At 33.3% G+C, this 16,996-nt stretch overlaps 3 protein-coding genes across 3 annotated transcripts in view; 2 read left to right on the top strand and 1 right to left on the bottom strand.

The window, feature by feature from the left end:
- Nucleotides 1-378: 378 nt before the first annotated feature.
- On the top strand, nucleotides 379-2,421 carry LOC118268136 (protein spindle-F). The gene is made up of 2 exons (XM_035582439.2): nucleotides 379-1,294; nucleotides 1,397-2,421. The coding sequence occupies exons 1-2, from the start codon at nucleotides 565-567 to the stop codon at nucleotides 1,762-1,764; spliced, it is 1,098 nt and encodes a 365-aa protein (XP_035438332.1). The 5' UTR covers nucleotides 379-564; the 3' UTR covers nucleotides 1,765-2,421.
- LOC118268138 (39S ribosomal protein L32, mitochondrial) lies at nucleotides 2,410-5,201 on the bottom strand. Its single transcript, XM_035582440.2, has 4 exons — nucleotides 5,010-5,201; nucleotides 4,623-4,862; nucleotides 4,334-4,461; nucleotides 2,410-2,617 (listed from the first exon to the last, which is right to left on the bottom strand). The coding sequence occupies exons 1-4, from the start codon at nucleotides 5,095-5,097 to the stop codon at nucleotides 2,480-2,482; spliced, it is 594 nt and encodes a 197-aa protein (XP_035438333.1). The 5' UTR covers nucleotides 5,098-5,201; the 3' UTR covers nucleotides 2,410-2,479.
- Nucleotides 5,202-5,462: 261 nt separating this feature from the next.
- The window catches only part of LOC118268135 (all trans-polyprenyl-diphosphate synthase PDSS1), a 40,848-nt gene continuing 29,314 nt past the window's right edge, over nucleotides 5,463-16,996 (top strand). The window contains exon 1 of the mRNA XM_035582438.2: nucleotides 5,463-5,738. Within this exon, the coding sequence (XP_035438331.1) occupies nucleotides 5,478-5,738 (261 nt within the window). The 5' untranslated portion in view covers nucleotides 5,463-5,477. The remainder of the gene's footprint in view (nucleotides 5,739-16,996) is intronic.

Below are 16,996 nucleotides of genomic sequence, written 5' to 3'. Positions count from 1 at the left end.
AGACATCCACTACTGAACAAAGACCTCCCTCTTAGTCCTCCACGTAGAACGACAACTATCCGTATATTTTTTATATTTTGATAACTCTTAGAAATCTAATAATTGTATATAGATCGGGCGATCTTTCGGATAAATTCTCGAAATAAATAGTACTGAGTAACTCAGTGTTTATTGATTTATCCAAGTTTTTTGATAAATCTTTGAGTAAAAACAAATACATTTTATAAATTTTAATTATTTGTTCATTTTTCTCTGAGTATTTTTTCCAATAATTGCCCCCTATAGCGAACTTCGACATATTGTCCAGAAATCATTCTACATCAAAATTTTACGGACTAGGTATAACCTAACGCTGTCATTGTCATTAACATCTGATGGAGTTGTCAAATTCAATCTGTCAATTTCGTCTAAGTCGAGTTGTACGCGTATAATCTTTATTTTTTATGTTTTTGTGATCTTTCTTCGTTCATTGACAACTAAAGAAATCTATTGTTGTAGTACGATAACAATCAATTTTTTTCTACATTTTATCTCAATTGTGTCTATTTTAAATATTGGCTAACTATGGATTCGTCATCCATCGTCAGTTTTAATAATGATTCTACTTTCCAAACAACGTTGAAAGGTGAATGTAATAATATCAGCGTTCATGAGTTAGCTCTACATGCTATGAGAGATCGATGTTTATTATTACAAAGAAGAATTAACGCATTGGAAACTGATAATATGCGATTAAAACTGGATGTGGTTAAAGCGTCAGAGTGCTCAACATACACACCTATGAAAGAAGACGAAAAGCTGGCTTTACATCAAAAGATTGCAGAGCTGAACAAACAAAAGTCTAAACTCATGCACCATGTTTTCATGGTTCAATGTGAAAATAAAAATCTGTGGAATAAAATCTCCACTTTAAAAGGTCCTGATAAATCCAACAAGCAGCCTTTACTACGCACTAACACATACATTCATAGCACCCCAAAAAATAGTTCACATTACCAAGAAAAATATTCAGAATCAAGTTTAGAAGAAATATCTCTAAAATTGATAAACAGTTATATTCAGGAGAAGTCACAGTTGGTTGAACAATATGAACAGATGGCACAACTGCAGGATATGGATGATGATCTCTTGAATGCTGACTCAATTGGCTTTACATACATTGAAGATCCACCTACAGATTCATTAAAAGAAATCCGCTGTCAAACAGAAAAATTGCAGAGTATGAAAAAGGAGCTTATGCAGCAAGAAAATGATTTAAAACTAATTATATCTAAAGTAGAAACTGTGTTGAGAGGTATAAAATGATTTTGATAAAATATTTTTCTGTGTAATTTATTTTTGTGTTTTAAGCAATTAGTAACGTAAAAGTTTATGCATTACTTGTTTATCTTTACAGATGGGTACAAGTGTCCGACATGTATTGCAAACAATGCCAAAATTACAACATCAGAACATAAGGAGATTGAGACAAGTGACAGTCTAGCAAATTGGGCAACACCAGCAGATTCTAGTACATATAATAACAATTACAGTGAATTAAACACATCAGCTTACAAAAAAAGTATTTTAGAAGAAAGTGAAAAAGAGAATGTTGATGAAGCTTGTGATAAGATTTGTCCAATGTGTGGACAGAGATTCCAAAAAGAAATCGCTTTTTCAGAATTCCAGTCTCATGTTGAAAACCACTTTTTAGGGGAAGCTGAACCTGACTCTATTACTGATAACTTTGATAATGTTCCAAATTCATTTGATAATATGATTTAATTTTATGAATTCTTATTTATTTATATAAAATTTTGTTTAATGACTGATCTACATATGTTTTTTATATTTGTATGTTTGGATTTTTGAATAATTCATCTTAGTACATATCACATACATACATTATATCTTATGGCATAATGTTTAGTTGCAACATTCCATTAAGTGATCTTATATTAATTTCTCTATTTTATGATTACTTTGAAAGACATAAATTACAGACAGTAATAAAGACAGGTAGGCAACATTAAAAAAATCAAGTGGAGTAAAATTTCCTCATATAAAACTAATTATAGTTCTTAGTTCTAATTCTTCTATAGATCTTTTAAAACAGGTTTCAATACCTGAAAATTGTAAATAGAAAATATTTAATTCAATTAATGTATAATTGAGTTGCTTTATTGTTTGGAATAAGGGCACAATTATCTTGTATTACTTTAGATATGATAAATAAATTAACTATTCACTGATTTAAATTAAGTATACTTTAGGATTACAATCTCTAAGAGTTATGTTGTAGTAGAATATGATAGCAATTTAGTTTAATTAATTATATTACAAATGACATAAATTATATGAATATAGATAAATAGAAAATTTAATTTTTAGCAAATATTTTCAATATGTGATGGAAATGAAATACACCTCTTTTATTTATGATATCTATTTATTTGTTATTTCTATATTACTTAACCAGTACTAATGGTTCACTATAGTATTATGCTAAATCAGTAGGTTTGACATCTGTAGACTTGGATGGTTGTTGTGTAGTCTTTTCAAGAAGATTTTTGCTGAACCACTGTGGCCTTTCCTTTTTCATTTCAATGATTCTTTTGCCCTTCCAAAATTCCTTGGGCTGGAAACGAGAATACATAAATTGTGTTATTATTTTGTATCACTCTTATGACTGCTATATTAAAAAGGAAAAAATTAAACTGAGATGTCACATGTGGGACACCCGAATGGAACGAAGTTCCTTATAAATAAATAAATTAACAATATTTAGAAGTCAAATGAAATAAGTGAAGGAATGCTAAAAAAATTGTAATCATTGTTTTTGTTATGAATATAAATTAATTATTATATAAATATCAACTTAATTATAAATGACAATGCCAGATCCTGCCCCACTTAATTTCATCAATGTACAAGAAATGTAAATTAATCAATATTATGCAATGAAAATAAGATCCTTGGTTACTTAATTATTATTCTGATAACATTGCAGATAAAGAATTGGAAATAAAAAGAATTTAAAAAACCCAAGGCCTATTTCCTGTATTTATCGCGACCATCTGCGTTTCTTAGTACGCTTGCACAAGGAACACAAAGAGTCATTCAATAAAAAAAAGATTTATTAATGTAATATGTACATTGTCATTTAAACAGTAAATTCACCATGATGAGGAACTGATTTCCCAAAATTATATTGCTTAGCCATGTATTTTATCAGATAGAGTTATAACCACTCTAACGTCCATGGATAGCACGGTATCCAAAAAAAGGAGCGTCATACGTCCATGGATACTATAGTATCCAAAGCGACGAGTTCTGTTTAACTCCCTCTAGTTTAAAATACGGTCTTGTTTGGTGAGTTTTGACTGATTATCTATACAGCTGAATAAATTGTTCGACGAAAAAATAAGACATGGCGTTGTAATATGCTTTGACAAACAAAATATAAATTTTTAAAGTTAGTTGACTCGTTTTACGCCCGTGTTCTGAAGTGTTTTTGTGAGTTCCAACAATTATGTCGTAAATACTACAGTTTTGTTTAATTTATCTTGCAAGTGTTATACATCAAAATAAACTAGAAGATTTGTGCTTTACGATGATGTATAAATATCACAGTTTTAGCTGATAAATCTAGTCTAATTTTAACTTCAAACGATTGTTTCGAAAAAAATGGCCGGTCGTATGCTGTTGGCCACTTTTAGTTTTGTTTATACATATTTTACATACTTTGCATTACAATAGTATATAAAATATCGAAATACATTTCGTAATAAGCAAAATAATACATTTTTCAAAGAGAAATATACTAAATTCATTGAAGATTCCATAATAATGTCAATGTGTTCCTCAGGTTTTTTGATGTGTAAAATTACGAGTAGTGTTTTCTTTCGATTTAATTACAATACTTAGAGTTAACCGAATATAATCAAATATACATCAAAAGAAAGGGTAATGAGTCTAGTTTGTTGTAAAAATATTTTATTGATAAAATATGCAATAGTTGTGCCGTATATTCTAAAAAGGTAGAAATAATTCTGTTTTTTTTTTCTGTGTTTCATGTTTAACCCGTTTTATTGTATTTTAAAGATTAACTAAAGATTTAAAAAAATCGTTAAGATTGATCAGTATTCTTCTATCTTTTTTTTGGTATTCTTTTCTTTATTCTAGGCATTACGGTTCAGTAGCTATATAGGTTTTTTGTTACGACGAACTTGCGAGTCGCGCGCGGTTCGGATGCCGTGCGCGGCTGGACGTTAGAGAGATAAACGGTCGCGCGGGCCGGACGTTAGAGTGGATAAGGTACACATTGGAAATGTGTATAATATACATAATTTACCTGATCGGGAAGAGTTTCTCCTTTATACAAAACCACAACATCATGTTCAATCGGATTGATACCAAGTTTTTCCTTTATCTGTGCTTGAATTTCCTCAGTTTCTTTCTTTATTTTGGTGTAACAGTTTTCTGTGAAAAGGTTTATATAAAATAAGTAACTAATTTAGAAAAGATGGAAGAATTTTTATGAATATTTTAGCAAACTGTCAAAGCGAAACAGTATAGATTTTGCATGTCCATTACAACTTACGACATTTCTCTTAAATTGGTTATAGTTAAAATAATCATACCACATAATCTTCTTTTCTCATGATGATGTCCACAGTTTTGGCAAACTTTGATGTGATTTTTTGGTACAAGCATCTTCCATACATATTCAGGAGTACCAAATTTTCTCTTCAGTTTTCTTTCTATAGTTCTCCTGAATTTTGGTACAGCCAATAAGAAACCATCCCCAACGATGTCTTTAATCGAGAACTTTTTAGGAGTAGCTACAGGCTTCCTCTCATGAACATAAGCTAATGCTAGCTCTGTAATATGTAATAGAAGTAATAATTAATTGTATCTAGCCCTGTTTCACCACAAGTATTAGAATAGTTATTAGAATATTGTATAAGTTTGTTACACTAACATTATTATGAAATACAGAATAATAATGTTCCTCACAAATTAATTACCTTTAGGTGGATGGTATCCAAACATATGAAACAAATTCCTTTCCACATTTTTCATTAGTTGTAATACATGAGTAAAACGTGGTATCATACTGGATTCTTGTAAAAAAAAGATAATACAATATTGTAAAGTGCGGAATATTTCAACAACCTTATTACTTTTGAGGTTAGAAAATGGAATTCTGTCCCAATCTTGACAGTTGACGTTGACATTTAGAAGTTTTGACAGCGTGACGGTTGTGTATCTCAAATTACCATTACATTGGCAACACTTCCTATTGTTAATACTTGTAAAATACAAAGTTTGAGACAGGACTATATACTTTCCATATTAATCTTTAATTATTTTTCATCTACACTACATTTCACACATGTTTACTCAATTTTACACGAATTAAGCAATGTATTATTAAGAAAAGTAAGTGAGTTTTGTGATTTTCTTTTAATTTCAAATATGGTAACATTAAAATCATGGCGACTTTGACAATCAGCTGTCTAAAAGTGGGGGGGAAATGGCGAATGCCTGTAAGCTGTGTGTGTTATGCAGTTCATATCCTCAAGCGTTTCGTTGCAGTTGTAGCTATGGCGTGTTTAAGTTCGAGTAGGCTCTGTGCTCGTGTTCAAGATAAGTTATTGTGTCAATTCGGACATAAAGTTCGAAAGCAAACTGTATTTGTGAAACTCAAACCTCCCGGACCATCTCCATTGCGAATATTTGGAAAGACATGTCAGGTCAGATTATTTTTATATTAGTTTTCTTGTATTTAGTGAATTAATTTCACAGGTTTCCTTAAATAATCAAGGCAAATATTTTGTTTTTAAATTCTATTGTGCAATTGTTTTTTTGTGTTTATCAATGATAGTCCTCTTTACATAACAGCATGACAGTTTGAGTCTAACCTCTCATTGTCAGCTGATCTAGTCAAATATGTAAAATGATTTTTCTGACTAAATATCCAATAAGAAATTTTAATTAACATATTTTCATAATACTTTAATATGTATGGTAAAGTAGGGTCATTCATTGGAAATGTTAAAAGTGAAATCTCCGTGACTCGGTGAGCAGTGGGTCGCTTCGCGCTCGGCACAGGTTTGTTCGGCTTGTCGGATGATTTTCACCGTAAGCAAAGATATTCGCGACTTTTACTTTCATCAAACAAAGCATTGCTCTGTTAGACCACCAATTTAATTTGTTTGCCAGTATTGGTACCACTTGTGTACCTTACCTACATACACTTTCATTCAGTGCCGCAAGTAATCTCCGTAGTTGTAATCACTACTTATAAAGTAAAATCGTGAAGTAGGCTCTTATCAGTCTTTGTAAATCCAGTCTAAGTTAATGCCAATTGACCCCGACCTAATTAGAAATAAAAGCTAAGTAACTAGTTTATAGGTCAGATCACCTGTTTGAAAAAAAAAACTAAAGTCTGCCGATTTAAAATATTACGGCTTCGTCTATGATTACATGGTATTATCAGATATAACTACTAATCTCATTCATCTATAAAAAAGACAATTTTGTTAGAAGTAAATGAAATCGACGTTTCATGGAGACCTATTTCAAGGTCTTCACAACACATCAAAACAGTACCTACATGTTAGTTAGCAACGCGCGCCGTCGTGCTTTCTCGCGCAGCGTGCGAGCATGCAATGTCCAATCTCGACGACTCGTATAGAACTTTCTAAGCAACAATTATTATTCGCATTAATATTTCATTTACTCCTTCAATTGAATTACTGTCCGATTTCTTTATCCATACCATAGCTCTGACGGTCTTTGTCGAAAAAAAAAGATATTTTCAAGGTTTGATTTGCTGTACCTATCTGAAATCTTAATCGGAAAAATCATAGTGGTCATTGACGTATGCGTAGCTTTACCTATGACAATCTCTAGACGTATGCACTGGCTCACGGTTAGTGAAAGTTGTGTGACGATTCGTTGAATTTTTAATAGCGCGAAAACTGGGTAAGTAACCTGTCGAAGGAGTGCTATAGCCTTTCTTATTTTTATTCTAGTCCATTTGGCGAGCATTGACCCCGTTTGCTGCGAGACATCATCGCACAACGCTATTTCTTTGATGTTGCGTGTCTCTTAACTTTTCGACTAACATGGGAAAGTAGACGGTTATGTTTCTAATGAGGGTTTACTAGACAGTTTCAATTTGCGGAGACCTAAAACCTAAGTTGAAATTGTTTAAAATTGTTTTCTACTGCAATAATAGTTTATTAGGTAGATGGATTGGTTGGTCGACTGAATCGTACGTAACCTCCTGCGTAAATGAAGCTCAGTAGAAATGCGGAACACACAACTATTTGTTCAGTCGACATCATTGTATAAGAGTTTGCGGCAATACATACGATGTAGCATATGTTATTTTCGACTTACAACATTTACTTCAATCCTAAATTACGTGATGACAATACAAAAGGGCATAGAAAGCCGAGTGTTATGTTTGCTGCCATCGACTGAATTTTGTAACAGATTACATATTTGCAAATATTTCATTTGGAACACACATCTTGGCCCTTGTCGTCTTTCTATCATCTATATTGGCTTGTTGGAACCAATAACTAAGGTTTATTGGTTCTTCGTGAATTTGCCAATTTCATTCGGAGGAAAGTAATATTTTTGAAAAATCTATTGAATGTCTCATTTTGGATTTAAAAAAAACTTTACGACATACTTACTAGTACATAGATAAAGACGAAAGACTGAGCGCAAATACAAATTATTATTTCATATCCGTTTCTGTCCCTCTGTAACCTCCGATCCGAATACTGGCCTACCCTTTACAAAAAGCAAAAACACTAGCCGAAACGAATGAATAAAAAAAAAAGAAGGCTGATGTTGACGAGAAATCATATCAAAGCTTAATGTCAATCCTTTGACTTATTTATATCTTGTCGTATCGAAACTCCGTGCTCGATTATTAAAAGCATATCTAGGTACAATGCGCTTAAATTAACGCAGTTATACTTTGTGTTACAGTAATATAAAGATTATAAACACATTTTCCTTTTCGCAATACGGCAACGAATATTTACTGCGGTCTTCTTAAATTTTTAATGCAAGTTGCGCAGTTTTTTGAAAGACTTTGCAAACGTGGGCTAGTATTGTGACATGCAATGACCACGGCCTTGTGAATATTTTATTTGATTATATTTCTGTAATGATTTAACCCACAAGAGTGAGGGATCTTGGCCTTAATCTAAAAGTCCAAATTAATAGTTATATGTATTAGTTATTTAAATGATAATCACGATTTATCATTTCTGTCGGATTCTTGTAACTGAAACTCTCGAGCATTCAGCAGTATTTGCAGATGTAGTCACTGGTGGGTGAACAGATGTCCTTGCAAACGTTGCATGTTTAGGCTGGTACAATTGAGCAATCGCGTTTCGGTCGCCACTTGCAAACAATGAACTCATCAGCGATGTCTCTGGAAGTAATTTTAATTGCCGCAGCTAACGCACGTGAAGTTGTTATTTGATAAGAGACTGTTTCGTAGACTACCATTTAGCTTACTTATGTGTTGAGTAAGTATTGCACGTAATTAACATAGCATATAGCATCATCTTTCGATCTTAGAGTCCGTTACTGTTTGCGGTGTTAAAATCTATGATTTGAATTTGAAGCACGTACGTAGCTCAATATACAATAATTCGTGTACGTGAACTAGGCAACCAATCTTTGTACTAATAGTGACTATATTCTTGTGACTAATAGTAATTCCAGAGCAAGAACTTACGCACTTGGAAGTGAATCACACTAGTTTATAACCAAAAACAATTAAAATTCCACATAAAATTTCTCAAAGACAAATTATTGATGTTATATTTACAAATCGGAATGACACTATATTTGGTAATGGGCTGAAATTTTGCCAGTGGCCAGTGTAAATTGGAAGTGCTTTATAATTTACATCCGTGATATTTCCGATGGATCCGTGAAATCGCGAGCCCAATGCCAACCTCTACTTTATTATAGCGAAGAGGAGAAACTTAATAGTATACAATAACATGGTTTTCGTAAACAGAAAAAATATTATCAACATCAACATAAGACTAACGAGATTACTGCTTTATATTAATGTGTAATGAAGGTATCTCAGTTGCTAAATTTACGAGTAGCATGCTTTCAAGGATATTGTACCTTTTATTAAAAACCCTTCACAACACGTAAGATAACAAGGTCGGGTTTACACATTTCAGTTAATGATGTACTTGTACTTAATAATGTAATCAATCAAATAAATGTTCATTTATAGTCTAATAAAGTTTATATTTATTTTATTGCTTCCCAGAACTTTATTCTATACTTTACCTGGATTGTACGTAACCTATATTGTAGACAAGGAGTTCTAATATTAGTTAATGAATGTTTTTGCAACAATTCTGGCTTTCTTTCATCGTCTTTGCATCAGCTAATGAGGTCTATTCTATAATTTTAAGGCACCGTCACGTAGCAGTCGTCGCGTCCTTGTTGTGTACGTTGGCGTTGATTGCAATCTGTAAGCACAGGCAATTACGCCCGAAAGTGTATAATCGTCATATCATGTCTACTCTCCGATATTCTTCAGATAAACTCAGGGTCAAAGTGTGTAATGCTAGTGTTGTGTTATAATGCATACTTTGTGTGTTCCATTCCGATAGACATGTTCACTCAAAAGAATTAGCTAAAAACCTTTTAATTGCTGTAAAGAGTGGATTACAATGTGTTGCAATTTTATTTTATACGCCAGTTATGAAATTGAAAGCCAAAGAAAAGCTAAAGAAAATTATTAGAAACTTCGTGTGAAAAATCTAAAATCGACTATAATACGGATGTAATAAATAATTGATTTATAGAATGAAAAACACGAAGATTGTCTACCACTCAAGTGAATTGGAACAAAGCTGGAACTATCTAGTTAGTGCTGAATTAAAAAGTATTTTCTCAATATTCGTAGTAACTAATATAAAAGTTAAAACCAATAAGCAATAAGTTTAGGTTTATGTCGTACTTGGTATCATTTCGATAAATTGAACACATAAAGTACACACCCAAAATACATATAAAATTATTCTAAGAAGGTGTAATGTGATTGCCTGTTGTAACATAAAGATGTGTAGGAAGATCTATTAGTAATATTACCAAGGGCACAAATGTTTGAGGACATGCCAAAAATTGCCAATGTTTACTTAGCTCGTGTAATACGTTGTTATAGTTACTAGCTATTAAGCTATCTATACAATTACTTTGTTAGGCCGCGTTTCCATTGACGCGGAGCGGGGCGGAGAAGAGCGGTGAAGAGCGGTGAAAAGTTGTCAGTGTTTCCACTGACGCGGAGTTGGGCGGAGAGGGGCGGAGAAGAGCGGTGAAAAATGGTCAGCGGAGTGGAGTGAGGCGGAGCGGAGCATACTTTTGGAATCATATTGAGAGATTGACCATGTCTAAATACAATAGACCCTTTATCGATCAAATATCGCAATCAATATTTTCATTTAGAGTTTATTGTTTTTTTTTATATGATATATTAAACTAAATAAGATTTACAAATATAGTTAATTTTATAAACGATATTTCGACATGAAAATAAAACTAAAAGAAAGTATTTTCTCAATTGAAAGTTATGATTTACTTGAATATCAATTATCATTAACGACTATTTGAGTAACGACTGTTTAAGAAAATTTAAAACATCAATATAACATTGATAATAAATATATTTTTGTTTGATAAGTAATTTGTTTCGTAGTAATCGATTTTAAGAAAATCGATAAACAACACCCTCACACACGCTACTTGGACATCCCTTTTTGGTTACTTCGTGAATCTTCGTGTTTATTCGACAATACTCGGTACTCGATTATATGTCTCTGTCACACGTTAGCATTGGCGTCGTGTTAGTGTCACTATCCTTGTCTTAAGTACAGTACAGTACCGCACCGCACTGCTCCGCACCGCCCCGCTGTCCTCCGCATAGCACCGCCCCGCTGCCCTCCGCACCGCATCGTCTCGCTATATATTTTTATGAATATCCGCTCACCTCTGCTCTGCCTCGCTCATGCTGATTCCATTGAAGCGGAGCGGAGATTTCGAGCATAGTGATTGGTCAATTCGTGCACCGCTAAGCTCTTCTCCGCCCCGCTCCGCTTCAATGGAAACGCGGCCTTAAGGGCCTGTTTCAAAATGAAGATGATGATGTTGTTAGCTTAATTATGGCATAATTCGAATGAAACAAGTAATACATAAAAATATTTTTCTATTTGTGTTTGTACCAAATATCAGATCTATCGGACTTCAGAAAGGGCGTTAAATGTCAATTACAAAATTTGGTCCTAATAAACAAATAACCAGGTCATGTTAAATAAAACCGTTTAAAACTGTTCACACTTGGGAATCAAATGTGATTAATAAACGATAGTACTTACTAAATTTTAACTAAATTATTTCAAAGCTTATGTTCACTCATCCGAAGCATTTGATTCAAGTAATGTGTCATCAGATTATATTCAGCGTCATAGTTATCGCTGACATAAACGATACACGTCTTCTAAGATTTAATAAAATTACTTAATTTATTGACCTTTAATTGTACTTTACCGTTTGAAATCCATAAAAATGAGGATATTTAGTACTCGTATACATTACATAATTCACAATTATGAGATGCAACATCTATTGGAACAAATTGTTTAAATAACTTATTGCTATTACTTTTGTTACTTAAATGCCATTATTTTGTTCTCACGTGTCTATTAATATCTACATTTTTTATGCCAACTGCAACAAATGTTTTGATTTCGTTATTCTAATTTAATTTGAATAATATCTATTACAATAGGCATCTCCTAAATACATTGTTAATTTGGCACATTTACTTTTACAGAAATTAAGAATTCACTGAATTTCCCGTACTTATTTTCCATCTCTATGGTATAAATTACTACTGTTTAACCAAGCAACAGTAAGTTCTTAAATTAAGCTTCTGACAATTTCGTATTCTGTGGCACAGGTACTCATAATCGAAACCAGTTGTTCCCGTTAAATCCGTCCTTGATTCATAACCTAGCGGGGTGGGGCGTCTTCGACCGACATGCCTCTCGCCACAGACCGGTGGAGGCTAATTGCACCCGTGATCATTAACTACCAGTAGGTGCACTAACGACCTTGGTATACCATACGCTGTGGTTGCACTTACTGCTGGTACCTAACAAACACGCATATTGTCGAGGTCGAAATGAATAGTGTCCAATAAAACTCTTGATTGTTGTACGTCATTGTAAAAAAAGGTCACAGCACGATCGTGCACCAATTAAAAATTTACTGAATTTTTGATTTGGGTTATCAAGGTGACAGTGTTTCTATTACATCTTGTCAGTAGCCCTAATATTATTTTTAACACTACCAGAATTTTCTTTGAATGTTTAAATTAAATTGTGTCTCTATTTGAATCTCGACAAGCAAAGGATGTTTAAAGTAATTTGAAAATGTCTAGACAGATTGCGGTCATGTGATGCAATAACTAACATCGCATGCTAGGAGTAATTTCGTTCAGAGCTGTCGTACAAAATGATATTGACCCTTTCCGACCCAGGCGAAGGTGTTTGTAGGATTTTGGGCCAGTTTGCTATAGCACTTATTACTAGATTTACTATCTTTAACCCGTACTATTTAATTTACTAGATTTAACCCGTATAAACAAACAGGCAAGCTAAATAAAACTGTTTAAAGTCCAGAACAATATAAGTAAATACCTACAACAACCATTGCAAGTCACTATTCTTAAGAAAGGACTTAAAAATGAAGACGGACAATAATCAATACCGTCGTCATCACATATTATTGTGTAATTATCATGTCGTCATCGCCGTTAAACATCCTTTTATATATTTGCAGTTTGCACATCGTAAAATGTCTAGATAATGGGAAAATGTTAAATTATTCACGATGAGTTTGCGTCGGCGCAGCTGACGCGTTGATGTCTTTTACACGCGTCAGCATGCGCAACTTTTACACGAGTCCTTTAATCTATTTTTATTTACAAACTTGTATGATCGTACGTTATTTTTATAACTTATTTCCATAAAGCAATAATATGAAAAAAAATTATCGTGGTTATTTCCACGTATTATAAAAATAAACGCTGACATTTAGCCAGAAATAAATAACGTGATTTATTTGCGTAAAAGATATTAATTACTTTTAAGTTTACCTTAACTTAAAATAACAGATACCGTAATAAAATTCTTCGATATTATCCCTGTCTAAGTACTTAACTTTCTACTTAAAACATTCCTTTGCTACAAACCAACAAAAAGAAAAAAGTCAAATAAGTAGTGTGTATGAGGTCCGGAGCAATCTCGCTAGATGTAACAAATTATGTGGATGCCGTGCACATGCATCTATTGTTCATTTCTTCTTTAGTTCGAATATGGATGCGTATAATTTGGATAAGGTTTTATATCAATTTTCACTTCTCGACGTTCTCTTGAATTACTATCTTATAACAGGTAGGTACTAGGTAGACCTACTACCTAGTACCTACAGATAGGTTTCGTTAAAAAAATCGCTAATGAATGAAATTCCTCACTAGGCTTACCGTACTAAAAATATTAGTAAACATAATTAAATCGTCAAGTGTGTGATTAAGTAAATTGAACATTATCAATATGTAGTTAGGTAAATCAGGCTTGGAATAAATTAAAAGTAAATTGTAAATTTTATTCACGTGCAAGTTTTATTGTTATTTGAACAGATCTTCGTCATTGGAGACCTTGGAACGTATAATGATCTACGAGCAATTATTTGCATGTGTTAAAGTCTGCTTAAACTAAACTAGGCACATTTTTGCTATAGTTTTGCATGTGGTACTTGAGCGGCATACAAATTAATATTTGTTCTAACGAACGCACCTATTCTTGTTTCGGTTGTGAAGACATGACAAAGACGAGATATTTATGTATTTGCTTTACAACGTACGTTTTTGAGGAGTACACATCCTAAACAATACCACAATTTCCTATGTAAGTAGGTGCACGCGTAGCCTTCCTGTATGACAAAATATGTGTGAAAATTGCTCTTTAGACTCTTCGGATCGTAGTTTGAGTTACAGAAATCAGAAAATATTATTTGATGTGTACTTAGTTGCGAAATGTCCATTGATAATGAAGTGGTTCCTTTGGGTTGACATAATGAGTCTAAATGTCCACGTAACAGCTGTATATCAATCTAATGTACGTGTCAATTGATGCTCACTTCTATTTTAAGAACAGTGTCGGTCGATGCGCAAGAGCGTTCGAAACGCTCACTTTCTATCGTGTTTTAATTGTTATGTGCGCCCAGTAACACATGCAATTTTACGTGCGACAATGTTGTTATTCATTTACATTGAACACGGATATCATGATTTTATTTCGTAGGTTTCCAAGTGATATTTATTCTTTTTTGTTTGATAAGCCAGACACCCGTTCTCAATGTTTGCTGGAACGTAGATAATTCAAGTGTACTAAAAAGCAAACCACATAGAAACGAATGAGACATTTTAATGAGTTTTTCCTTGTTAATTAGGAGGCTCTGTTTACTTATTGACATTACAGGTACGTGTGAGAATACTTAGAATTGTCGCGACTGTAATGACGCCAATAAGTAGTTATGTGGATTGTGGTTATTCAATTTAATTGAGCAGGATATTTTAACTTAATTGATCATAAAACCTTAAAAGCATAAAAGGAGTATAAGTAATATAAAATATAATTAAGGAATTACTTGTAGGTATGTTCCGGGGTCGTATGAAAAACGGGATATAACAAGGACAGTGGTGAATCAATGGTTTCGCCAAGGTTTCAGAATATATTCTCTCATATTCTGTGACATATAGGAAGCGCCTTCCTGGAGATAAATAATTGAAAGCTTATTACTTAAGGTCAACTGTGTATCTTTATTTACGTTAATGGTAGGAAATGGTCATTACTGTGACAAAGTGGTTAATTTAGTGCTTTGCATATGACCACAGGTCAAGAATATTTTTAAAACTTATCGAAATTACACGTACCTACGTCATCGAAAGGTTTCTGAATAATGTTTAATTGCGAAACTTTATTCGATTTTCTCTCTCATTTTTAGAAATTATGTATGCAGTTACCTTGAAAACAAAAAGTAGAATTTATTTAAAATAATACAAATAATTTTTTAATTGAGTATTACTTTGTCAACATTTTTTATTTTTCTTTAATTCAGTATAACTTACCACTAAAGCGATTTCCTTCAACAGAAGTTTTTGTATATTTCATCAGAAATGTTTGCATATTTATTTTTCTTTTTCTATGTTTTATTTAGTAACAACGAATGGTCAACTATTGTGGTTTCATTTCACATTAATTTACATTTCAAATAGAAGTACTAGCACAAAATATACAAGTAGTAATAGTTGGCCTTAAAAGTTCAATCCATAATTGCTAGTGTAATATTCCATAATGCGTTGTTACTCAATTCTCAAAATCTTCAATGAAGCCGTCCTTTACTGTGTTAACGTGTGTGAAATCGTATGGAAGTAATTATTATGCTACGCATCAGACGTCGCTGCGAATTAAGGATGTTGTCGAAACGGCTCCACTAACCCGTGTTATTTTTAGTAAATTACTAGCTTATGCCTGTGACTTCGTACGTGCAATCTCGTTTTTCGTTGTCGTAGGATTTTCGGAAAATCCTTGGATAAAAGTATTCTATGTCGGCCTTCAGGTTCTTAGCTCGGCCCCAAATTTTCGGCCAAATCGATTTATAAATAGTGTAACTAACACGACTTTCTTTTATATATATAGGTTACGTAGCAAGTTGTATAATGTATAAGCACTGATTGATGTACGTAAACAACGAAAGAAGTTTATTAAAACTAGAAATATAATCGTTTGTACGTTCAATTAGATCTGGTTCAAGTTTTTTTGTTTCTCTCGTGCAGTAAGTTTTTAAACACAGAGTTCTGAAATCTGTACCACAAACGTCCGAAGTTCTGAAACCGTATTAAAATAACAACAATTTTCGTGACTTGCAACTTCTGTGGAAATATAAACATTAGCACATGAACCTTGAAGCATATTCACAGCTCGAACTACGTTTACTAATAATGCATTTGATTTTAAAATTGCAACATTGATCCTACCTCGCGCCAGCTTCTACACGAGCCTCAACTGGAGAATGGCTGTCAGATACTAACGCTCAATTAAAGCGTAGTCCTTCGCAGCGTTTAAAACGTAGCCTCGATAAAAGAGCTTTATTTGATGCCCATATTATATTTTTATAATTATTCGCTAAATTGAGTATTCATACCGTACGTAGAACAACATTAATATGTTCATTGTGGACTTGTAGTTAGCCAAGCACGCACGGTTTAATAGTTTCATTTTTATGTAACCAGGCAATAAATGAAAGTATACCGAGGGTTCACGGTCAGTACGGTTATGAATAACATTTTTGGAAGCAAACTTTTGAATCCTTTTCCACAGATCTGATCCAAAACGTTACGATTATCACAATAAACACGTGGTACTATATAAACAAAGAGTTGCGCTCATATTTCATAAGAAGATGTAACACCAATGTGACGTAATGAAGCCAAAACGATGGTTTAGCTAATTGTTTTTTCTTAACTTATAACCGCAAATGCGTCCATCTATGGTCTGGTACCTGCTGGCACATACGTGCGTCGGCCGAACGTGTGGAGATTTTGCAACACGGGCCGGTCGCAGCCCATCGGGCGCGTACTGCACTCGCTTGCAGTTGCATAAACGGAATTGCGACACCCGCGTATCGCGGTCACTGCCGCTGTCGACGCTACCACTTAGTTAAGGGCACCTGCCGCACCCTTCGTGCCTTGTCGGACACTCACCCACTGCTCACTGATTCAAAGGACCAAATTATGAAACACAACAGGTCTAAATTAGATATAGATAACAAATTGTTACAAAAAACAGCGCAAAAACCTTTACAGCCAACAAATTCTTATTCATAT

This window comes from Spodoptera frugiperda, chromosome 29, assembly GCF_023101765.2.
Source record: "Spodoptera frugiperda isolate SF20-4 chromosome 29, AGI-APGP_CSIRO_Sfru_2.0, whole genome shotgun sequence".
Taxonomy (NCBI): domain Eukaryota; kingdom Metazoa; phylum Arthropoda; class Insecta; order Lepidoptera; family Noctuidae; genus Spodoptera; species Spodoptera frugiperda.
This window is presented reverse-complemented; position numbering and strand designations above follow the sequence as displayed.

What these genes read in the sequence shown, in the direction of transcription:
- LOC118268136 (XM_035582439.2), top strand. Translation starts at nt 565, where the DNA reads ATGGATTCGTCATCCATCGTCAGTTTTAATAATGATTCTACTTTCCAA. An exon ending in AGTAGAAACTGTGTTGAGAG is followed by an intron (nt 1,295 to 1,396) that starts GTATAAAATGAT and finishes TTATCTTTACAG; the next exon opens with ATGGGTACAAGTGTCCGACA.
- LOC118268138 (XM_035582440.2), bottom strand. Translation starts at nt 5,097, where the DNA reads ATGATACCACGTTTTACTCATGTATTACAACTAATGAAAAATGTGGAA. An exon ending in TGGATACCATCCACCTAAAG is followed by an intron (nt 4,863 to 5,009) that starts GTAATTAATTTG and finishes TACATATTACAG; the next exon opens with AGCTAGCATTAGCTTATGTT. An exon ending in GAGAAACTCTTCCCGATCAG is followed by an intron (nt 2,618 to 4,333) that starts GTAAATTATGTA and finishes TCTCGTTTCCAG; the next exon opens with CCCAAGGAATTTTGGAAGGG.